Below are 25,495 nucleotides of genomic sequence, written 5' to 3' on the forward strand. Positions count from 1 at the left end.
ATAAAAAAAGTAGTTATTTCAAATAAGAAGGATTATGGGGTGCGCTGTATTCCAGAATATGGAAGCAAAAACTAAACGCAGTTATCTGTCCAATATCCTACTTTTTTTTTTAACAAGAAACAACCACATTAATTTTCTTATTAAAATCAATTTTAAAGCGTTTTAAAAGATTTTGAATATAAATTTAATTAAAAAAACTGCTTATTTTTTAAAAATTATTACACTATCATCTGGCTCTTCAAGCAAGATGAAAAACAGTTACATCGTTGGCTCCTGCCAGATTACGACACAACAGCAACGGACCTAGCGGTGTTCTTTACCGACGGAAGCTCTCACGTAGTGGGAAGTACTAGTTGATGTTCGACGTTCCTTGTAACAGGACAGGAGCTATCCGCAGCAGACAATAAAGCTAACCCTTTAAGATTCTTGCCATGTCAGCTCACGTTCGCTGGGGATAGATGAAGGCCAATTAGGGGGATAAAAGCAAACAAGTGGCGAACTTAATAAACTAATACACCTTTTAGGAAGAATCTAATTGGATTCTTGTGGGAGGATGAAATGACTTCGATAAGATAAAATGGACAGCTGTGGCAGACGACTTTTTGTATCTCAGAGTGCAGTTTTCTTCCGAGTATCTATCTCACTTTCTTTAGCTAGTGAGCAAATTGATCATAGTGGAAACTTAATGAATTAGCAAACAACACTAATAAATTCATGGATTGACACCCGACCGAAGAAATTCTATCAAGGATGTACCCGTATACCCATTGGATGAATTGGGACTACATTAATGCCCTCGAGTAGCACAGTTGGTAGAATCGCCATCCTCCCCACACCGAGTGGAAAAGACCTGAGTTCGAGTTCCGTCGATGAGGTGAGGAATTTTTATGGGCCCTTTTCACAACGTGACTGAGTTAGTCGGACTCAGCAGAGGGTAACATGGTTTTTTCTCCAGGAAATTCGGATTTTTCGTCCAGCAAACAGAAAATCGACCAAAGAACACACGCAATTTACAGACGGTGCAGTATCGCCTTAGTTGCTGATGCTCCTAAAACCCTATTACAACAACAAAAACAACTACATTAATGTAATCACCAATAACTTCTGTTAAAACTCAGTGGAATAACACACCCATATTATTATAACATAAGCTAAAGATTTGCTGAAATCTATTAATAAAGATGTTAATTACATACCGTATGTAGATCACAGTCTGCTGTGTGACTATTTGGATAATGGCGTAAGAGTTTTGCCAATCCTAATATTAAAATTAAAACGTCTCTTAACCAACTTCATCAGTGAAAAGTTTGGCTTTAACTATAGACCATAAGGCCTAATGGCCGTGTTACGCAATTTATATTATATAACGTATATTTTTAAAAATATAAATAAAAAAGAACTGAAGCTTTTTTAAGAAACATTTCGATGCTTTATCCACTAAAACAAATGATTCTTAAGGAAGCGTCAGTCTTTATGTTTCTTTGTTTTTGTTTCGTTTAAAATTCTCTAATTTAAGTTCCACAACTGCTTTCAGTTAGAAAGGTGGATAAAGATGGCATAATGAAATTTTTTTTCATTACAACAATAGATATACAACAAGAGATGCGTACGTATCTAATGTCGGAGATAAAAGCAAGAGAGAAAGGACTGCGTCAGAAAAAGAAGAAATATTAAGGAATAACAACTAGGTAAAATTATTAACAATCAAACCTTTACAATTATACTCAAGTCGCAAAGCATCAGTAACAAATTGATGCAAAATATGAATTATTATGGTCATTAGAAAAGGCAAATCAGAGCAATTGTATATTTTTTAGAGGTGGCTTGAATGTAGTGACAAAAAAAGGTCTGTAACTATTCTAACTGGTGGATGAATATGCAATTCATGAAAACAAGTAGAAAAGTTGGGCAGCAAAATTAATAATCATAAACAGGTTTTAATAGAGGTAGAGACTATATAGTAAACATGAATTTGCAAATTGAAAATTAGATGCATTGAGACGGATTGGAGATCAAGTAGAATATTGCTGCCAATCGGGACTGTTTTCGGTCAAACAGATCCATGATGAAGCAATTCATCCTTTGATTAAAAATCGCCAAAGAAGGTAGGATTCTGTCTAGCCCCTGAGAAAGGAACAGAGAGAGAGAGAGAGAGAGAGAAAAAGACTAAATATCTTCTTGTGGATGATTCCTGAAAAAAAAAAAAAAAAAAAAGCTGCAAAATGCATATTTCATATAAAAAATTTCTTGACTTTCGAATGTCCAACTCATTATTTGCATAAGTTGAAATAGCAGATTCAGTGACAATACGTAGAACTTCGACGGATGAGTTAAATGAATTTGTTTCGCATAGATTTGTTTTGCACTTGGTTTTTCAGATTTGAATTATAAGGTTCCGAAAAATGACGTAAATTCGAGAAACGAAAGTAACATGCTCTTGAAAAGAAAAAAAAAAAATTAGAGACTTGGGATTTGTGAAGTAATACGAGTATTAGACGTTTCATAACATCTATTCCTTTTTTTTTTTTTTTTTTTTTTGCAGCATAAATCTCAACTTATTGCTATTCGAAAGAATCGCTCACTTAAATAGCAATCCACGGGAACAGCACTCAGGACTTTATCTGAGTGCTGCACCCTTTAACTTTTCCAGTGATATGTAGTATCGTATGAATTTATTGTTATAGAAGGTTTGAGAAAATTAAATTAAGTTCCTGGAGTAACTTGATATACTCACGTCTCGTTGCAAGTCATAAACTGTTCAAGAACAGAGGGATCCTATATATGCTGTTCAATGTTTTCTAAACCACCTCATGTGTTTATTCCTTTGAGACTTCTATTCATTCGTAAAGTTTTTTTTTGGAATCCATTTTACTTAGATTTTCATGAAACGCAACTGTTCGCAGGCAATGTAGTCGGGATGGTTCTTACGAAATGCCAAATTCTTCTGCAATACGATAGAGTATCAGTGACATTCCATCAAAATGTATTTGTCTCGCGATAGGTTTATTGTCTCAACAGCTGGAGATAACAAAAGCGTCTTTCACCTGTGACTGATGTAATGTTCGAATACGCATTATACCACAAAATACAGTAATATTCTTGTATAGTTGTCTATCTTGCACTCTTCTGATACTATGTGCGTTCCACAGTACAAACAAATTAGAGAGTACAAATTATTAACGTAAATTGCTGTGAATACTGCAGAGGTAGTGTGGTAGCACAAACGCATAAATGATGCAGCAGAAGATATTAGTATGAATAAAAGTATCAGTTATATGTAACAATAATTGATATGCTTGAAAACAAGCTCAGCGAATGTGAACGTGGACAGACGTCAGGATTACACAAGATAGGACTTCGTCTACGATGAATTCAGGAGCATTTCAACATCATACTCGAGGAAGACAGCCATGCCAAAAACGTGAGAATAGACCAGAAAGACCACATACATACAGTATTTGCACTAAAAGATTTTGCACTTAAAAGATGTGCACTTACACCTACTATAAAAATACATATTAAAAAAAAAAAAAAACCGCCGGAGTTTCCAAGGACTCGCTTGAAAAAGCTGCCAGTGCCCAAACTACAATGCACAGCATTGCTGTAATGAAGACTTCATAGATAAGTACATGATGAAGTCAATACAAAGCTAACGGTGTCATGATCGATGGACCTGGCCTCTGCAGGAGTATGAAAGGATTCTCTGGAGTGGTGGAGCTGATATGCGCAATTTTCATCAGAAGGAAAAATTTGGCCACGCGGAAGAACATTTTGAAAGAATTGCACTATCTTTACTGTGATGCACAGTGGTCATATTCTGATGACCATGGACTCAATATCATACTCTGAAAAGCAGAGTATGATATTCAGTCCATGGTTTTCGGGGTTAGCACCTGTGCGTGTGGACAGACGGCAGGAAATGGAAAAACAACTTAAGAGGGCTCGTAGCGGCCAATATCACTTGTCCAATTAAAAGCCGTTCTGTTGAAAGAACGGAGAAATATTTATTTCCATTGTCACGTGGCCTAAAATTTTGCTAATAATGTATGAGTATTACAGGAGGTTAAAGAGAATATGAAATTATATTGCCAAGAGAACTGCTGAGCTGTATTAACAAGCCGTATATTTATATATATTTTACTGCTAAGAGAACACCCAATAATGAACCATTTTAGGAGAGAAGAAAGTGAAAAATGGAACCCTAGAGGAGTATACCATGCGAATAGAATAAAGCAAAAAATAAATGAAAAAAAAGTTTTTTCTTCTTCTTTTTATTCTACCCAGTGTCATTTAATTTGTGTTTTAATGACAAAGGACACAACAAAACGTCCTTTTAATGAAGACTCGGGACCCGTCCATTAGGGCCTAGCAAGGAGCAAGCACTCAATTTTCAGCATTCTCTTCTCTTTTATAGAGTAATGGAAGGATGGAACAACTTCATTAAGGAGAAACGGGAACACAATGCAACTTCAATTCCTCTAACGCACTTAAACTTCAGACCCTCGACAAAGTTTTTTTCTTCCTTTTTTTCACTCTCTAATCAGTGAAAGTAAAGTTAAAATAATGGCATTTGCTGATGCAAAACCTTACTTCATGACTTGCTGGGTTAATCATTTCGCAAGAATACCGTGCTAGCCAGAGACCCCAAGAGCTCCAGAATAGCACGCACGCACGGACGTACGCACACATACATACACTCGGGTTATTGATTTTCTTGACATAGGGGTCTCTCTTTTTTATCAAGTGAAATTAAACATTTTTTTTTTTTCGATTTGGATTAGTTGTAGCATAGCGGCTTTTAATGAAGTCTTTTCTCCACCCAACCCTCGGGATGTGCACATGCATCTGTTAGCATATTAGTAGACGTTATAAAGAAAGTGTTCTATACTTCCCATAAACGAGTAAATATACTTAAATGCGTAATCGTAATACGGTAATGAAAAATATCTATTTGGCGCTCCACGTGCTGTTAATGAAATGTAACAAGTGATCCACGTACTGTTAATGAAACGTAACAAGTAATCCACGTGCTGTTAATGAAACGTAACAAGTAATCCACGTGCTTCTTAATGAAATACAAGTGCTGCACGTGCTTGATAATTAAACATAACAGAGTGAGTCACGTGCTCGCCGAATTAAAATGATAGTTTAATTGTACAAAAGGTGAAATTTGTTTTTCAAATGATATAGACCCATGCAATTCATTTTTTTAGTACTTATGTTTTATTAAAGTGTAGTCTTTTATGATAGCGATGGCCTTTTAATATGCTTGCTTGCTTGACTTTTACGAATACTACGAAATCTTTTATAGTCGATCAACATCTAAAGTTATGGCAGAAAACACTCTTGCTCACATAACATTGGGCAGGTAGGCTTATCCACTTTCCATTCTATTACCCTGGCCAAGGAAGTATCAGACTCTTGAGAGGAAACAATCGATATCCGAAAGAACGCCATTGGGAGTCTTCAAGTGATGTAGTCTGGCGTCTAGGACAAATGCGGTGAAGAGATAGTAATCAGGTTCCTCAGAGCTGTATTCTGAGAATGGTTTTACTCAGACAGATATAACAACTGAACTTCGATGTCTAAAAGCAAATTGAACAAAACAAAACTAAGATTATTTAACGTAAAATAAACAACTCTTTGTGCGTATAAGGATACTCATTACACGTTCCCTAATTTCATAACGTCAAAGACTTTTGGGAAACACTAATTACTGACAGTAAGGTCAATGGTTTAGCGATGCAGATATAACGTTTCGTCTTTTTATTAAGCTGTGTGTTGAAAGCATTAATAAAGAAAGCTGAGAGAGATCAGATTGTAGAAGGGCTTTAGCTTTTTAACTTGATGGATGATGGCTATCAGTTTCATCTCTGGATTAGTTTATATTTGCTAGGTTAATTTATATATTAATACCGTACACTGCTTGTTATGGATAATGATGAATACTTTTTGTGGTACTACATATTTTTAAGGGAATTTTAAAAAGCTGTGATCAAAGCCCGAAATGCTATGAAATATTATACTAATTGTATATAAAAGCAATTCGAAAATTACTGATCAGCATGCGTCTTGAAAATGTTTAATCACTTTACGTTTAAGTCTTCGGTTGTACTTTAGTATTTAAAAAAGAAAACTTCAAAGAAGTTTTCTTGTTACAATAAGAATGAAGCGGTGAAATTAAATAAAAAAAATTGACTCATAAATTTTTTCTAATGATCTATTAGCAACGGTTATCATAGCAACAACCAAATTCCGATCTGACATATGAGATCTAAAATGGAAAAGACCTTAGTTACCGAAGCTGATCATAATTGGTTGTTGGGCATTATAAATCAAACCCAATGGACCGACACCTAACTATTTAGCGTCTTTATCTCGCTCGGCCACGACTAAAGATAACTGAATACCGTCGTGGTACTTGCTTCGATCACAGGCACTGACAATTATTCGTAAAAAGTAAAAGTTATTAATGTTCATAAATCGTAATGAAGTTCTCATTACTTGTAAGCGGATAACTCTCATATATAATTTTCTAAGACATCTTACCGTTAAACGCATTCAATAAAGAAAAAGAATAATTCATCATTGAAGAAAAGAAGTGCACTTATATATAACCAAAATAGTTATATATAAGCTTATATATAACCAAACGTACAGCAATAGTTCAAAGATGGACAGGATGATCGTTGCAATGAATATGTCAGCATTAGATCTTGTTTTATTTGTTTACTTTAATAGTCAATAATAATTAGACAGTGTCTGGAATCGGCTTCAGACAGCCTTCAAGTCATATCCACAGATGCTTAAAAAGTTAGAATTAGTTGGACTTTGGGATGGCCATGGAAGCTTAATGTTTATATTTAAAACCATATCTTCCGAGTTAATCAACTTTCAAAAACAGATTCTCTCTCTCTCTCTCTCTCTCTCTCTCTCTCTCTCTTTTTGGGGGATCACTTTACCCAGAAGCTGGAAAATGAAGACAAGCAAGAAATGTGACAATTCTGATTTAACCAGTGCTGAATTTTACACTTACTCAATTCATTTTTCTATTCAGATTTTTTCCCCCAGATGTATATTTGCACTGAATGTAGTAACTACAATTAAAAATATGGATATTACTCATGAATTTTTAATTAAGGACCATAAATGGAGGTGACAGATGGACATTCTATTACTGACGAAAAGCAGTGAAGAAATTACTGAATTAATTCCGAGCCAATCGAAGCCCCTTCATAGTACGTGTCACTTATACGAACTGCGAATAAAATCAGTAAAACCATATAAAGTCACAAAATTGGGATAGGAAGATTTCGTCCATCTCGGATACGTCTTCGAGATGGAAGAAATCTTCATACGAGAGAAGATGCTCCCTCACGAAAAAAAAGAAAAAAAGTCCACTCAAATTTTTGTACAAAATGAGATTGTTTGCGAACACAAGAGATCCAAAAGATCAAAAAATAATTACCCCAAAACCGGCTATACATAAAATCTTCCTAAAAAGATTCGATTTCTTAAAAAACAAAAAAAAAAAAAAAGAAAGAAAGGATCTTTTGAGCTCAGTAAAGTAAAATCACATTCAGAAATCCTACTCTGATTTTTAAAATTCTGTTTGTTCTTTGCAATTATTATTATTTTATTTTATTTATATATTTTTTTCATAGTTCTGATAGCCAAGTGGTCAAATGCGGGAGTGCAGTTTGAAAAATTCTAAAAAATGAAAAATTTCATTAACTGAAGCCAAAATATTGCTTATCTATTTACATTATATTCAGAGATTTATGCAGAAAGGCAGGGGAGTTCAAAAGTAAGCGTGGCCATATACTTTTTAATCGAAATTCCTTAGCAGAAATGAATCAACTCATCTCCTTTCACAGACAAATCATGTAATTAGCTTATTTACACAAAAATATAGTGTTTATTTTTTGCTGATATTTACTTAGCAACAAATAAAAGCTATTTTATTAAATTACACTTTTTTTTTTCTTTCTTCATTAAGGTGCGGCATTTTGGGGGTTTTGAATAAGATTTATTTGACAATTATGAAAGGATTATTTAAGTAATTTTGTGTAAATCAAATCTGTATTTCTAATGCTGGTCAATAATAATAAAAAAAAGAGAAGCGATTTAATTAAAATTGAACAAACAAGGTGGTAAAAACATGTTTTCTCCTCCCCAAAATTACTAGTTCAAACAAATGCTTTGAGGTAGCAATTTAGGGGAGGAGAAAACAGATGTTTTTACCACCTTGTTTGTTCAATTTTAATTAAATTGCTTCTTTTTTTATTATTATTATTATTGAACAGCATTAGAAATACAGATTTACACAAAATTACTTTAATAATCCTTTCATAATTGTCAAATAAATAAGCTTATTCCAAACCCCCAAAATGCCGTGCCTTAATGAAGAAAGAAAAAGCCAGTGTAATTTAAGGCAACCAGAAAGCAGTGAGTTGTATTAAAAATTAAAATTAACTCATTTTTAATACTTTAATCTTAAAATATATGAATGAAACATTTTTCAAAGCATACGACTGCTAGAAAAAAATCTTTCTTGGCCACTCGCTCTTACAGAAAAAAAAAAATCGCTTTTACATAAAGACTGCATTACGTTGGCTGATGAAACTGCTTCTTAGTTGCTATGGTTACTGACTTCTATTTGCATCTCTCAGTCGGTATTAGGGTCTTTCATGTATTCCTGGTAATTTCCATATAGAGCGGTGAAGCAGTGTACAAAGTAGTCTGATTCCAAAACGAATAAACCCAAGAATGAAATCAGGACCTATATTTAGATAAGAAACAATGAAAACGAGGGCAGGCAGGCAGGCAGGCGCGCGCGCACACACACACACACACACACATCCGAGCGCGCGTGCATTCGTGCAACTCCACGTGGTCCAAAGTAGAAATGAAATAAGGTAGGGAAGATGTGTTACTCTGATATAAGCAGACAGAAATAAATTTGCAATACTGTTTAAGAATGCACACGCTGAGGTAGCTGCGGAGGCAAGATTAGAGAGTATTGTTTTGGTTAAAGAAAAGTGCGCGCGTGTGTGTGTGTGTGTGTGGGAGGGGGACGATGCAACATATACGAGAGGAGACTAATGAAGAGCAGGTGAGGTTTTAAGAGTGAAAATCTTTATCATAACTGTTGCGGATTACTCCATTGTTTTTGAGCTGTTCACTGCAGAATAAAACTGCAAAAAAAAAAAAAAAAAAAGCCATGTGTTAAAAGAATTTACAGATTTAATAAAAGTGAAATACAGAATGAAATCATACGGAACATTAGTTATAAATATAACGCGCCAGAACATATAAATTGCATTTCTTTGCAATTGAAACACTGTTACTAAATGAATATTACTGATTGCAGTTGTCCGTTGTCTGAAACAATGTTGTCAAAGACAACAAAGAATATAATTGTTGGTTTCTTGTAACCAATAATTATGTTGTCTGTTGCTTGGTAACACGCTCCAGTAGTATCATATTATCTTAGTTTTCCATTATAAATGAATTAAAAGGAGGAATGCAAGCTGAAATCTGAGTAGAAAGAGTTAGAAATACATTTACAGGTCTACTGGTATACCTTTTAATGAACTCTGTTTCTTACTGGCTAAACTGAGCTCTAACGGTATCTGTGGGTTTTGTAGTCATTACAGAAATTGTTTCTCAATCAACTTCTTACTCTGAGATAAACAAAGATACCTAAAGTTAAATTGCTTTCTTTGCTCAATTGCGCTTCTCATCTTCAATTTCTTTTAAAACTACTACGCACTTATTGTTCGTATTACACAGCTCTAAATCCTAATGGCCAATATAAATAAACTGCACTTCTAAGTACTGTAAAAAAAAAAAAAAAAAGAAGTAAAATACAATAAAAAAAACTTTTGCGCTGTTTCTTTCTTTAATTCAAAAGCACGTAGTCGTTCATTTATTTTTTATCATCGAGGCACTTTACTTTTTTTAAAAAAAAGTAAAGTAAAAAAGGAACTTTAACAACAGCTGTAATAAAAGTTACAAAAATATGACATTTTTGAAATAGTATTTTATTGCCATTCCTGATTTGTTTCAGGTCCCTTTTCTAAAGCTGGGGGCCTTTATTATGGAGAGGAGCGATGGACAACAACAATAAAGAAAGCATAAGAGTGAAATGCTATATCCGTGCTAGCTACACTGGGGTAGTTCTATAGCATTTACTGACTAGCTTTCCCGATTTGGCAGTGATCCAATCACTCGTAGATAAGGTAGGGAGTGAAGTCTTACAGAAGCTCTCTATTTCCAGCCCCATTTTCATCCCCATTCCTCTGTACCATTGCTTTGGTGTTTCAGAAGAGAAACAAAACATATCTTCGTTGTGTACAATCAGCCGGTAGCAATGCGTTTACAAGATCAGGGCAGATAAGGGTTCTTTATGGGGCCACTTGGCTAATTCGAAGGCAAAAGAAACCTTAGAAAGAAAGAATGAAAAAAAAAAAAAAAAAAACCTTCATTCTTGAGGTTGTTTTAATGCACGCATACATCCACAGACAGATGACAACAAAAAACAAAAGGATGGCCATCATCATCAATCATGCATACATTATGTGGTAGTCTAGAGCGAGTGAATTTCTTTGCTTCGATGAGTGGAGCGTACATTACCGAAGTGAGACATCAGCAAAGATAATTTGTGGTAGATAAATGATGCATGCCCCCCTCCCTTCGGTGACACATTTTTCATTAAATGGAGGTATTCTGATAAAATGTGTCGTGTTTAGTAGTCGACAGGATTATGATTATATTGGTTACGATCCAAGTACACGAAATTCATTCATTAGCCATAAAAATAAAAATAAAAAGACATTAATATATTAAGTCTTAACAGTTAGGTCTACATTTTAATACATTAACAAGGCCATACTGAAATGGAATAAAAATTTTACACTAGGTCTGTGCTGCCCCAATCAGAAAGTTGCATAATCCAGTTGTTGCCATTTCTAAGTTTATTCTTCGAGAACTGACCTTTCATCAGACAATGCTCTATTGTCATTAGTACAGAATGCAAAACAAATAAACAAACAAGCAAAAATAAAAGCAACTACTAGGCCATGATCGTGGATGCTTACTGCTGTAATTTCTCATTTTATAGGCTGAGAATGATTATGCATCTATCTCTTGAAAACGCAAGTGATCGTTAGCACGAGCTTCTCGTCGCGTTATAAAAAACAGGTAAAAGTATAATTTTAAATAGATAATTCTAAAATAATTAAGACGAAATACGTTACTTATAATAACAATAATAATTATAAGTTAAATTTTAGTGATATTTTGAAATCTTTTGATATATCAATATAAACAATATCAATATCAATATAAATATAAAAATAATATATAAAATAAATATAAAATGACACCCTCGGGTTTTTCCCACCACGACTGTAATAGTTACCTATTCTATTTCCCACTGGACGTGGGGAAAAAATCGTAGTTTGCAAAAAAAAAATAAAAACCCAACTATTAAAAAATTGACTATTTTCGTGTAAAACTGATTTAATATAAAGTATTAAAAGTTTTATTGCTAAGTTAAAACTGACTTTCTTTTTAATTAAATATTTTTATTATCAATAAAATGAATTTTATTGTGTATTTTTGTAAATAAAAAAAAATTATTACAATTGTGGAAAAGTTAATCGCCAAGGTTTTTTATTTTATTCTTTACTATTCTTATGCAGGAAAAATGTTATTTGGATAAGGAGAAAAAAAATTGTAAAAGAAAGAACAAAAAGGAGGGAGGGCGGAAACGAATGCGCAGAAATTCAACTTTTCTCACTTTTCTCCAGAAACAACAGTAACATAAAGTCGCAGTTGCCTATCCGGAAATGGGAATTTTCGCAAATGAGACTTCGCTGGCTCGTTGAAATCTGTAGGTACAAATTCTAGACACGCAGCGGGTCTAGTTTTCGCCGCTCTGAATACCCCAATAGCTTGGCAGCCCTCAGAGGCGAAGATGAATGTAAAATGAGTTACACCCTCGAATGAGGCGCTACGGTTCCGGTCGATAACGAGTTGCATCTTTTAAAGATTATCTGCCTTTTAAGACAAGGGAGCGATCTTTTTCAAAGACAAAACGATGACTTCAATATCTTAAAGAATAGCAGAAAACACATCGATAAAGTAAACTGTGGCGTACATTTTGATGCAGAGGCCAAAGTTTTCGATAATGATGGAACTCCAATTGAAATAACATCCGGGAATAAAGTTAGATACATATATATAAAATATTTATTCCCGGATATAATTTTATTCTCAGTTATGGTGGGAAACACGTTCTTACTAACTCTGGTTTATAGTAAGTATGTGGTCATGTAAAAAGAGAAAATGTTTGTGACCGTAATACCATATGAGAACACCAAACAGGTTGTACCAGCTGAATGATAATTAGTAATAACAGCATTGCTTTAGATTATGATATACTTTGTATTCATTAGACGTTTCTAGTAAAGAACAGAAAACACTACCATCGAGCATACCAGAATAAACAGTGCATTAGATGGGAAGAGACAGGAAGTAACATCCAGAGAGCATGTCGAGAGAGTGGTCGGACGGTGATTCGGAAGTTCTATGCACGGAAAAGATATTTAAATCAAGCTTTAAGAATTTTTGGATGGAATCGAACCAGGTGAATTCCTCGGCCATCTGTCCACGCCCCTAAGAGAGATTAAGTTTGGAATGTTTCTTTTTCCATGACGGATGTTCTCTATAAGCTGTCTTTAGAAGATTTATCATGTGATCAGAGCAAATAAATCAATGGCGAGATATTTTTAACGAACCGTATTTTACACTTCTTTCATTCAGCGTTTTTTGCTTTGTGGGCTTACGAATAACAGCCGCAGGAACTCGCACAACTATAGATTTTTCATTCTCAGCAAGGCTACTGTATCAATTGAATCAAGAACGGTGCAGCTAAGTGTGTATTTAAACAAAATTAACTCTTCCAATGTTTACGAGTGATTTCATTGGGGATTTTTAATTCGCACGAGCATGGAAAATCACCCAAGGAATGCTTTAAGTAAGCACTTCGCGGTTAAAGACGTTTATTTCCCTTCTTATCCTTCGCTTGTTTTATTTCCACTCGCTCCGCCTGCTGGCCCTCAGTGAGTATGGAAAAAATCGATACTCCGTTGAGAACTGCAGTTAAGGAGCGCTTAAGAACATTTGAACGACTACGTATCAACCATTTCTCTTCCTCCTTTGTCCACATATTTTCTTCCTCATTCTATCGCTCTCCCCCTCTCTCTTTTCTCCATCTAGAATATCGTTATTACTATCTTTCTTTCTTTCTTTCTTTCCAGTTCCCTTTTTTCTTTCCGTTTCTGTGTGCATTTTTTTCTTTTCTTCTGCCTTTCTTGGTCTCAATGGAAGTACCAATAACTCTGAAGGTTAGAGCGGTGTACACAGGACACTTACTGCAGTTAAAACCACCCTCACTGGGAATTGTGTCCTCCAGTCTTCGGATCTGTTCAACATTTTATTCAGTGTCTGAGAAGTAAACTATGACAATCTCGTGACACGCCAACTCCAACACTCTCATTCCACTCCACCTTCCTTAGCATTTCAAGCTGGTTATCACGATCAGATTCCAAGGGATTAAGTTATACAACGTACACGCGACTTACCACACAACATAAGTTCGAGAATTTTTAAACAGTTGTAGGGTTATGCTAGATGCAAAAATGTTTTCAGAGGCCCACTTCAAGAAATAATGAGTCTTTAAACACACTATACGCAATAAGAAACTAAAAATAAGTTTCTGGATCTGTCTTTATAAACACATTTTTATCTAGATGAAACGATATTTCTATCGATATCTATAAGTTTATACTTTATAAACACAAACAAACGCGAAATGCTATTACGGTACATCGGACAATTTGTAAAACTGCCTTGGTGTGGTGATTCTAAAGTTGTCTATACACATGTTCAGACCTAGCAACAGAAATGTATTCTCAAGGGATCGACGAATTCGCGTAACGAGAATGATACGCTATAAACTGTCACTTCGTAAAAGAAATGTGACGCGCACGTTGAACAAACAAATTCCAGTTCGCTTCTTCAGGTTTCAAGGTATGCAGCAAATTGAAATAAACCCAAAATAATAAAATTAATATCGAATCAGTTTAAACATGTAAATAAACGACACTTCTATAATAAAATACAGCAAAATATCGTCGTTTGAATAACTCGCTTGCACTATACTTCATACAGTTTGCTCCCACGTTCATACAGTCCCACGTTTGCTCTCACTCGGTTCTGTAATGACTCAAGATTTCCCTAATGATTTTTAAGAGCAAATAACGATCCTGATTGGGAGTAAGTGCTTTTTACTCGCCAATGCCGACTTTCTTGGACAACTTATCAGTTCCTAAAAGTTCCGAAACTATTCAAAATGTTGTTTAAATGGAAAATCACTTCAAGAAACCTTTTTAATATCCAAATTTTATAAATCTTATCAAGTAGACTCGCATATACAGGGTATCTCAAAAATACACGGCATAACTTCAGGAATGAGTTCCTCATATGTAGACAATAAAAATATTTTATATTAACATAGTTCCGGAAATGCTTGGTTCCCGAGTTATTAACCGGAATGTCTTATCTCCTGCAGGTGATATGCACACTTCATGCACGGTGGCGCTCCTGCACATTTCAGCCACCTAGCCCGCAATTACCTGAATCAAAGGTTTCCTGGTCGGTGGATAGGTAGAGGTGGACCAACTGCCTGGCCTCCAAGCTCACTGATTTAAACCCACTAGATTTATTCTTCTGGGACCATTTAAAGTCATTGGTGTATTCGACTCCGGTAGCTGATGTGGAAACTCTCCGCAATCGAATTGTGGCAGGTTGTGAGACAATACGAAACATGCCAGGAATTTGGCATCGTCTTCGCGAGTCCATGAGACGTTGATGTGAGGCCTGTATTCAGGCAGAAGGTGGACATTTTTAACAATTACTATAAGGTGATAGGAACAGTTAAGTGTCATAGACAGACCTTTAAAACTCGGAAACCAAGCATTTCCGGAACTATGTTGATATAAAATTGAGGAACTCATTCCTGACGTTATGCCGTGTATTTTTGAAACACCCTGTATATTAAAGCGCAACAACTCTCGTTTCCATTTTATTTATTTATTTTTATTTTAAATGTGTAGAACAGAAAGCTCACTGAATTTTCGGATGCGAAACACTATATTCAAAATTGCTCGAATACTCCATCCAACTAACTGGAGCAAACGGAATATAGATTAGTCATTTTTCATGCCTGAACCGTTTTGAATCACTTTGGCGTGAAATAAATATAGAGTAAAGGCATTTATAGAGGCTGTCTATGACGAATTTCACCTACAATATGCAAACTCCTGATTCCACAATCTTTTACTTAAACAGAAATGTTATCAGAACGTCCAGGCTCACAAGTGTAATTCCGAAAACACGGAAGGAAAAATTTTGAAGCTCACAAATATTTATTTTCTTTGTCTTCTGTGAACTTATCGATTCCATTTATTATTTTCTCCTCCAATGATTTTAACGATTTAATCTCGTTTCAATTTAGTTTAATGCATATTATGTAGGTTAATTATTTCCTTTTTTTAAAAAATCGATCTAAAAATTAATCACACAGTGTTTTTTAATAGTAATTTTTTATAAGATATCAACGAAGCACTGTTTTTGTTTGTTATGAGTCAAGCTCGGAGGTTAGTTATAATTTTCAGGTGAGGCTAGATAGACTGCAACAAGTTTCTTAAATACTCGTTATATTTTTATAATTTCGGGTCTCGCGTGTGCTTCTACGATTGAAGGGATGGAGTTTGAAAATCGCATATTGCTTAAATAGAAGGATTTGCTCCTCGTCCGTTCGCATTTAATCACTGGAATTCGTCTGGCTATTGCACTGTTTGGGTTACCGAGATTCTTTCACCACTATTAAGAAATAATTACCGATGCTCCTTTATTAATTATGTACGCTTTCCCGAAAATAATCTAACTCACAGACAGAAGTTTTATATTACAGGAATGTCCTACAACCTCAGGGATACTTTCCTAGAACGTGCAGCCTTTGGCAAGACCGAACGCTGCACATTCCAGAAATAAATTTGTTATTCCCTAATGCCTTGCTTCCCATAGCAAATAGGGGTTAGGGAATAACAATAAATATGCTAATAAAAAAGCAGTCAACTTCCATTTAAACACCACGAAAGCGATGACGAGGATAACAATACAATAAGAAAAAAAGATCGGGTGAGGGGACAAAGAAAAAATCACAAAATGTCGACTATTCCCCTAGGTTTCGCCCTCATTTGGATACAGTGAAGAACCATAATTCTTCTCACGCTTCCTTGTCTTCAAAGCGTTACGAAAAAAAATACAAAATATGTCTAGGAAAATGTAGAAGTTAGTCAAAAACACGATCGGTTAAAGACACGACGTTCACGAACAACGCTGTACATATGGCTCTTAACGAGTTCGTCACTTAGAGAATAGACTTTGGTGGCTCTCAAACTGTGTCCCGGCACCTTGATGTGCCGCGAGATTAAAGAGCGGTTCCACTGTTCAATGGAATCACCCTTTAGGTGTTCCGCAAGTATAGCGCCTTTTAGGGGGGGAAAAAAAAAACACGGATTGTAAAACTTTGGTATACAAATATCAAACCGCGTTATCTAAAATCTGCAACTTTGCGGGGAGAGTTCATTGTATTTATATAGAAAGACTAAAATATTGGGCGCACAACGGCCCTAGATGCTGATGCGCCATAAAACTCCTAAAAACCAAACCTAAAATATTGAACTGCTGAACCATCTTGGCGTTTATGAAATGAGATTTATGTTGAAACTGGAAAATATTAAAGTTTATTTTTTATACATTTTTGAAAGGACAATCCGAGCTGTGTTTATCTTCGCTTTAAAATTCGGCATTCTTACCGATATGTACTAGTTTGTAATCTGTAATACCACCTAGCAGGTAGTAGAACTATTTGTGATCTGTGTTAAAAATTAATGTACTGTACATATTATTTAAAATTACAGTATGAAAACAACAGCAGGTGGCACCACCTGTTTCATCGGTTTCTTTGCTTAGGAGATGTAGCGAATTCAAATTTCAGAACTAACACCTGCTGCTTATAACGTCCTACACGTTTCATTAAAACGCACAGTTAGAATGAAGTAATCAAACAGTGGTACAAACCGGTGTTATGCAAAACTGACCTTGTTATTAAAATGACCTTGTCGACTCTATTTGGTAATGATGGGAGATGGGGGGGGTTTAGACGATACTGACCCGGATATACCCAGCCACTGCTGTTAACAGTTCCACAAGCACCCGTCCTTTACACTAAACCCTCAAGGCATTCGATAATAGTGAAGGTGTTTGCACAAGGCCGTGCAAATGTCGGATAGAAGAATAGAGGTTAGAGGGCAAATGGGGGATGGGAGTATATCACGCATCTATACAATGGTAAAAGATTGAAAAAGAAAACATTTTCCAAGTTGGTGTTTCACTGCATAGAATATTTGCTCGCATCTCGAATCTATCAAATCACTATCCCCAAAGCACCTTGTACTATTCCTCTCCCCGCGTTACGTTTCAAACTCAAATTATTTTGATGATTATTTAACATTTTCATAAGACATTTTTAGAAAATAATCAGTGTTTCAAATTAATTTGTAACGAGCATCATATAACCGATTATTTTCTGTACATTTTATTAGCTCCAACTTGAAGTATTATCCTTGCGTCACACACGAACGTGCGCAAGGATAATACTGTTAGAGCTTATTAAAGGACTTAATTGTCAGTGTTTATCAGACATTTCGACAGGTTTCATTGACCACGCCTGTTTTCAAGGTGACACACGAAGAATGAAAATTAATCGGCAAAAAGGATTCGGTTAATCAAAGCAAAACATATTTGAATAATAGCAGTGAAAAAAGCAAGTGTTCTAATAAACAAATGAAAACATTATTGATTTATAAAAACGCTTGGTTTAAATACACCAAGAGATGAATTTTGATTATAATTATGGATACCAAATCGAGCAGTTTCTTTCAAACTTTTTGGATCCACGGATCCTCCTACGAAGTAATTGTTTCTGTGGATTTTCTTCCACGTGAAAAGTAGAAAGTTTATATTTTTTATACAGAAGTTTTAAGACAGAAGAGTTAAAGAACAGAATCACTAAACGCTTCTTTAAAACTTATACAAGGAAGTTGTTATAATTAAATGAATGTAAAGTGTTCTCCAACTTTTTTGCAGATACGGACCACCTTTATGTTTGAGATAGAGGTAACGGATGACAAAAAAAAAAAAAAAAAAAACTAAACTAAACTATACCTGCAATATAACTATTTTTTAAATAGGGTGATATCTACTCATACTTAAGGTCATGAGGAGTTTAGTGTACTGTATCTATATATAGCATGTATTCTTGCATGTGCGTGAATGAAAAAATTCCTAGTTTCACCTAAATCGGTTAATTATGGGTCACAGAGAGGGAAAAAAAGCAATTATAAAGACTTCCTCTGATCTGCGAAGAAATCGAAGTTCAGATTTAAAATAGAAAATAATGATGATAAGGAAATCAAATATAGCGAACAAAAATAGATACCATGTGCTGATATAAAATCGGAGATAAGTACACCACAAGGAAAAGAAAATTAAACAGATTACACGCTGAAAACTGGATAAGTTTTTGTTATGCTTTATATTTCATTTGCAATTACAATAAATTTTCCACTCCCACAAGCACACCAAAACTTAATTTAAATGCGCCGCCCATTTTTGATGTTAAACCATGGAAAATGTGCGTGCTTTGTTTCATTTAAACACACACACACACACACACACTCTCTCTCTCTCTTAAAATAAAGTTACTTTTTAAATCACGTACACACATACAAAACTCCTACCTTGTACATGAACTGGTCGTACATCTGGGACATTTTGGCGGCTATCTCAGTGAGCTACAGGTGATCCACGGAAGGTCAGTTCTTGGTTTGGACACGCTCTCCACATTGCCACCAATCACACCAGCCAATAGACTGAAGAACGTCGGCAAAATAAAAATAAAAAAAATCAAATCGTTTTCTTTCTTTACTTTTTTTTTTTTGATTTCCCCTCCCTCTCCCACAAAAGCCTATTCGAATCCTGTAGAAGCTGCAACAATCAGCCTGCTCTATACGTGCCTATCGATCTGGGCGAAACCCGAGGAGAAGAAATAATGATTCCTTTAGTTCACCTCAGTTTTAAAGGCAAACCCACGAAGAGAAAGTGTAAACGTGTTTCCAAGAAACACCACAAAGAGAGAAAGAAAAAAAAAGAATCGACAGAAGGGAGCTTAAACAATCGTCGAGTGTCTGAATTGTCAGTGAGTGTCACTTTCTACTTTTCTTAACACACTTAGGCCTAGATGTGGACACACTTAGTGGGGGAGAGAAAGAAACAAATAAAAAAAAAACGGCTTTCCGTAAGCACCGATTGATGTCAACATTTGCAGCGAACTGGGCGATCGAGTATCTGCGGAAGTACGCGGAGAGTTAACAAAAAACAACACAAAAACCCCCGTCTGTAACGGCAACTTCTAACTCCACAATCGGCATTGTTTGAGGACAGCGAAGTCTCATCTAACAGGTGGCTAAAGATTTACTCCATCTTCATCCACAGCCGGAAGCGGTGTAAGCGAACCGCAAACAGAGACACACACACTTACGTACACAGAGAGTATCGCGGCAAAGTCTGTTGGCACGGTCTCTCGAGTCTTATTGCCTTCGTAACAACGGCATAGCCCGGGCGGGCTCAGCAGGGCTTGACAGATGAGGCAAATAGAGTAATACAATCATGCGATAATAACCCGCGGCACGTTTTCGCCAGCCGCGTGTCAAGCGGTTGTATCCCTGGCGGGAGTGTGACGGGCGAGTAGACAAAATCACCGGGAAGACGACACTAGAATTGGCTGCGCTACAGGAATACGACAAGTTCTCGCGCCACGAGCTTTTGCTCCCGACTCAACGGGCCGCCTAAGGTTCCCCCGGTCATGGTGATAACGGAACCTGCCTCCTCCTCCTTCCAATGAAGTCTGAAACAGCAGCGGCCATTGCCGACGTTCCGAGCTGATTGGTGGTTGCCCTTAGCAACCGGCTGTTCTCATTGTTGGAGGGAAGGGCAGATTAAAAAGTGATTATTTGTGTGTTTTGCCACACGGAATCAGAGACAATTGTCATCTATCGTGACTTCTGCTCCGTTAGAAACGCCACAATGACATCTGTGTATGTGTGTGCTTGTGTGCGTCCCGTAAAGTGAACGCGCAAACGAAAAATCTGTCACATAAAGGGTCCAAAAAATTGCCCGGAACAACACCTGCAGGCTATTAGAAACTATCTTCTGATATTCTGTTAAATGCAGTGACTGCACATGCCCATCTTTTCGCTTTTGTCTTAACCCCCCCCCCCCCAACTTTCATTTTACAAAATTTATAAAAACTCGTTCTTTCTCTCTTTTTCTCGATTACTCTCATAATTGTAGACTCTTCTGCTTTTGAGTTAAGATGTAAACTTAAGATCACATTAACAGTGATCCCCCAGTCTTTTTGTGCTTGAGGAATTCGAACGAAAATGTAAAATTCTCTAAAATTCTCCGAACTATCTTTATACAGTCTTTCCCTTTCTTTCTTTCTTATAAAAAAGATTAAAAACAAAGTAAAGAAATGGTGACAAGCATTTTTATATTACAGGTACGCAAGTCAATTAATATAAATAAAATTTAAATTTAGGAATTTTCTGTGAAAATCAAATGAAGTTTTAGGAACATGCTTATAAGGCAAGTCAGAAACGCCACAGAACTTTTAGGGTTAGGAAAAAGACCCTTTTTCGTGTGAAGTTTTAAAACGCTCTTTCGCCCCAAAAAATTCGTTGAACCCTTGAAAGATGTTTATGAAACTGTTTCTGCTTCTGATTGCAGTTTACAGTTTTTGGAGATGAATGAGTAAAAACGAAACCAAACACAAGTTTCATTCCACAGCTGACTTTCAAGTTCTACGTGTGAGGTCACTTCCTCTAACACGAGTTGCCCCGAGGTTTCACTACGAAGATCTGCGACTGATTTTGCACAAAAAAAGGAAGAAAGTTCTGTCTGCTTGCGTGTCTGTTCGCCTAGGTAGACATTAACTAATAGGCAGGGAGGATGTCTTTTTTTTTTTCGTCCACATAATGAGTATATTAAGAGAAAACACGTGATGTATTGGTATTGGTATTGTTATTTCTGGCGCAAGGGCTACTAGGGCCATATACACGTGATGTGAATGACTCAAGCCAATGTTACAAATGTATACTAAGTACGCAGTATATTAAAATATTGTTTATATGTAACTTTTAAAACATCTCAATGAATGTCCTACACTTCGAAATTTCCCATTCTCTAAAACGTTTGGAAACATTTACAATTCAAATCTAACCCTCTGGACACTGATAAGCAATGAACGCGTGGAAAAAAAAAAAAAAAGTTTTCGAAAATCCAAGGGAGGTCAAAGATTTTATCGTTGACCCGTAAGTAGGCCATTTAAGTAAAATTACGACAACAAAGCCCACTGAACAAAAGAAGGTGAGAAAGCAAATGTAGCTAGGATACTGGAGATGAACGCGATCTGATAAGTGGCAAGCAACTGTTCACTAAACCAGTTTTGGACCCCTTATTTATCGAACATGCATGTCTGGATAGACCAGTTTTCTGTGAACTTGGGTTTCTCCAAACGGAAGTAATAAAGTTAACATTCCAATCTCTGCGTTAAGTTACTTCGGATTAGCACACCTCCCTTTAATCAGATTAGAGATCACTTTTTATATGAACAGTCAAATTTTTTTAATTGTCCTGAAAAGAAACCAGAGTTAAAGTCAGTTCACAGTGGAATTTGTAATTTCTGCAAATGAAATTGCGTTGCTAAGCAACACGAAATGTAACACGTGTTCTGTCTCACTACTTTCTATTTAGAAAAGTGATGCTATGTTGCAATTACTGTAATACAACGCACAATTTCGTTATTTTTTAGAGCATAATACAGAAACATCTTTAATGAGTCAACTTTTCATGACATAAAACATGCATATTATTAACACAATGTGCTTAAAAATGTCAGTAAGAGTACGGTTGCTGAATCCTTTATCAAGCAGTCCAAGGAAGAGGAAATCGCTAACTTTGGCCAAGGAATAAGGACCACAGTAGCCACAGAGCTAAAGCTACTATAGTAGAGAGAATCGCAAAGGCGGGTAAAGGCCATTAGCTACTAGCTATTTCGTGACACATTCACGCTGCAATTCCACCCCTTCTCATCAACAAACTGATGATCTAAGAAACGCACTGCTCACGCAGACGGTCTATAGCAGGAATTATGTGGATGAAAGGTATACAGAATGTGAGAGAAAAGGGGCAGGTAACGAATGACCTTCATTCCTTATAGAATTTCTCTCCACTTATAACGGACTGATGTTATATCAGGGTGACATCGTCCCTCTAAAAAAAATTCCACAAGTTTTATACTACACCAGTTCATCGATCCCAGAAGTATGAAAAAAAAAAAAAAAAAAGGACGAAGCGGGCAGTAAACCTAATAGATGTAACAGAAAAAAAGTTTACGTTTTAATCTTTACAGCATAACTAAAGAGTTTAATGTACAATTAGGACGTGGCATCACATTACTACATTTGCACTCCTTTCGATCGGCATTTCGTGGTTCAGCAAAAATCCTGAAAATATTCGATCAAGGATCTTGTGATGGATCCGTGGGGTTTTGTCCTTTTAATATTAATATTTTGGTAAGTAAATTCTCTGTTTGTACTTCGGGACGGCTGCATGCAGCCAAAGGAGTTTATGGAATAGAGCATACAAAGATATCCTTATATTAGCAGTCTTGTGGGCTAAAACCACAGCCAACTCAAAATCGTGTATCACTTTATCCTGGTGTTTGACCACTCGGCTACGGCAGCCGTCTGAAAAAGATCGGAGCAAGCTGTCAACACACTCGACAAAGTGTTGGCATCTTGAGTCGATCTTTTTCAGAGAAACACATTGCATCACATTTCAGCAGCGTTCGATTATTATATGTCATACCTTTAGGGGTTAAAAGCTGCTATACTGTATTCAAGAACTTCATCAAAACTTCGTCAAACTATCAAAACTTCATCGCGTAATGATCACGTAATGGATAGTTAAGTGGGACTTTTCTTTTTAAAGGTGGGGATGCACAGGAAATTGGATTAACCTATCGACATGGAATTTGTTGTAAATGTCCATAAATAATATTTTAAATAAGCCAGAAATTTTGAAAATCGGAGCTGCTAAATGTTGCTTAGTTGGAAACTGTAAGAGAGGAGGGGCTATGGAATCGGAATTGAATCTAAAATCTTTGTCGATTCCTGAGAAATCAACGAAACATTTACAGTTGCGTGTGCGTGTCAGTTGAGCATGCTTGTAGCCCGTTTTTTATTTTTTTAAAATCTGGTAACTGTACCTTAGATATGTCCTTCGTGGCAGCATAGTCGGCAAGATAGGATCTGCACTTGTTTGATGAGGTTTGAGTTCCCTTCGATGAGTAGAGGAATTCTTAAAAGTTCTCTTTACTCTTGACTGCCGTTAGCCGATCCCAGGCGAAGGCGTAGAGTCTCCCCACCGCGACTTATTCTGGGTTTCTCAGCTTGCACAACATGCAAATCGGCAGTGAACATACACATCCCTTGGGAGCCGTTAATAAAAAAATAAATAAAATCTGAAGTCCTAAGCGGTAGGTAATTAAATTACACTACTATATTAGGGCTATAAAGAGAACTTAACGTACGTATAAATTAGTGAAATTCTCCATTTTTATACGTAGAAAATTGCAATGAAGCAAAACTAAGTTTAGAAAAACAGCATTTAATTATTAAATAATAATTTAATAAAAATTAAATTGCAATTATAATATCAATTAGTTATTATTGATTAATTAACACTAACAATGATTATTTTAATTAATCAATATCGTTTGATTAATTAAAATATTAATTAAATGTCACTGAATTTCCTCGAAGTAAGGGGCCAGACACCGAGGGAATTCTGAGTCTTTCCTTTAATTTCTTTCGGTGACTATGAGGAATGCGCCTATAGCTGGGATCATATTCGCTATATTCAAAGTTGCGCCACTGATGTTATCACTCTTCATCTTTTCCGAACAATAAATCCACGAAAATCCGAAAGAAAAAATAATTTAAGGTAGGATTCATTACACTCTTCAGCGGTTTCTTGTTGATGCATGATTAAAAATTGTTCTCCATTTTTTTCTTATTTTTGATGTCTTCGCTATTTCACATCTCTGTAATAGAATGTATCTACATAATTTGCTACGTTTCGACAATGAATACAATCGGTCCATTTAAACGCGTATGTCACTGCACCCTCCTGCTCACTTGGTTGCCTCGGGCGATCTTTTGTGAGGTCGGTGAAAACCCGAACGAAATTCTTTTAAATAAATAAATTAATTAAATTTCTGTTTACACTCCGGGACGACCACACGGTCAGAGGAGTTGACAAAACAGAGAGAGAATACAAGAAACAGCACCGTATTTTGTAGTTACGTGGGGTTGAACTATGGTCACTCAAAGAATGTCTACTAATATACCCTCGCGCCTAATCACTTTTTTTCGGTGTAATTTATTCTGCCTGTTATTTCACACTATTGAAATTTCGCGCTAAACAAAATCACTGACAGTTTTCAATCCCATATTCTAATGGAAAAACAAACGCAAAAAAAAAAAAGAAAGGAGAAATAGACAAATGGTGTTTTCAGGGGACTAATGTTAACTTCATTTTAATTATAAAACTTTTTTATAGATATGAAATTCAGGCAGAAATTATTATTATTATCATTATTAAAGAACAATTTCATTTCGTAATTTCTTTCAAATGCACTACGTGAACAAAAATTCTCCAGTTAAAGGATTTTTCTAAGTTCCTATACAAAACTATAAAAAAAATATACAGTCGAAGAAATTACCAGAAAACTATCTTGAGAATCTCTTTCCAATAGTTTGAAGAGAACAAGACGAGTATGATGTTCCTCTGTACTGATGGCAACTAAACGGGGGGAAAAAACAGAAAGAAAAAGGGAAAAAAAAAAAAGGAAACTCATATCTCAGAAAAACGAAGCACAAAAACTGAAGAGTCGAAAAGCAAAAAAAAAAAAAAAAAGAAAAAAAAAGAAAAAGAAAAAAAGAAAAAAAAAAGTACTTCTGATTCTTCTAATTGCCTTTCCGTACGTCTTAACTCAATTTCTCAAAGGGATTTCTTCTAACAGGTAAAATGACTTAGATATCCACAGTTAAGTATGCCTACTGGCGAACTACTATAGTACAGGCCAATTTTATCGGACTTCTTCCAATATTTCTTAATTGTGCTCATCTTGTCTCTGTGTGTAGGCAGCTTTTCTTTTTTTTTTTCCATTTTC

The 25,495-nt window shown here is 35.7% G+C and overlaps 1 protein-coding gene across 4 annotated transcripts in view; it reads right to left on the bottom strand.

The window, feature by feature from the left end:
* Positions 1-20,083, bottom strand: part of LOC150082917 (TOX high mobility group box family member 4-B-like) — a 359,573-nt gene extending 339,490 nt beyond the window's left edge. For all 4 annotated transcript variants that reach the window (XM_090377677.1, XM_090377674.1, XM_090377670.1 and 1 more), the window contains exon 1: positions 18,939-20,083. In XM_090377677.1, the coding sequence (XP_090233803.1) occupies positions 18,939-18,971 (33 nt within the window). In that variant the 5' untranslated portion in view covers positions 18,972-20,083. The remainder of the gene's footprint in view (positions 1-18,938) is intronic.
* Positions 20,084-25,495: the final 5,412 nt, after the last annotated feature.

This window comes from Mastigoproctus giganteus, chromosome 7 (assembly GCF_048544385.1).
Source record: "Mastigoproctus giganteus isolate SK-2022 chromosome 7, ASM4854438v1, whole genome shotgun sequence".
Lineage (NCBI taxonomy): Eukaryota > Metazoa > Arthropoda > Arachnida > Uropygi > Thelyphonidae > Mastigoproctus > Mastigoproctus giganteus.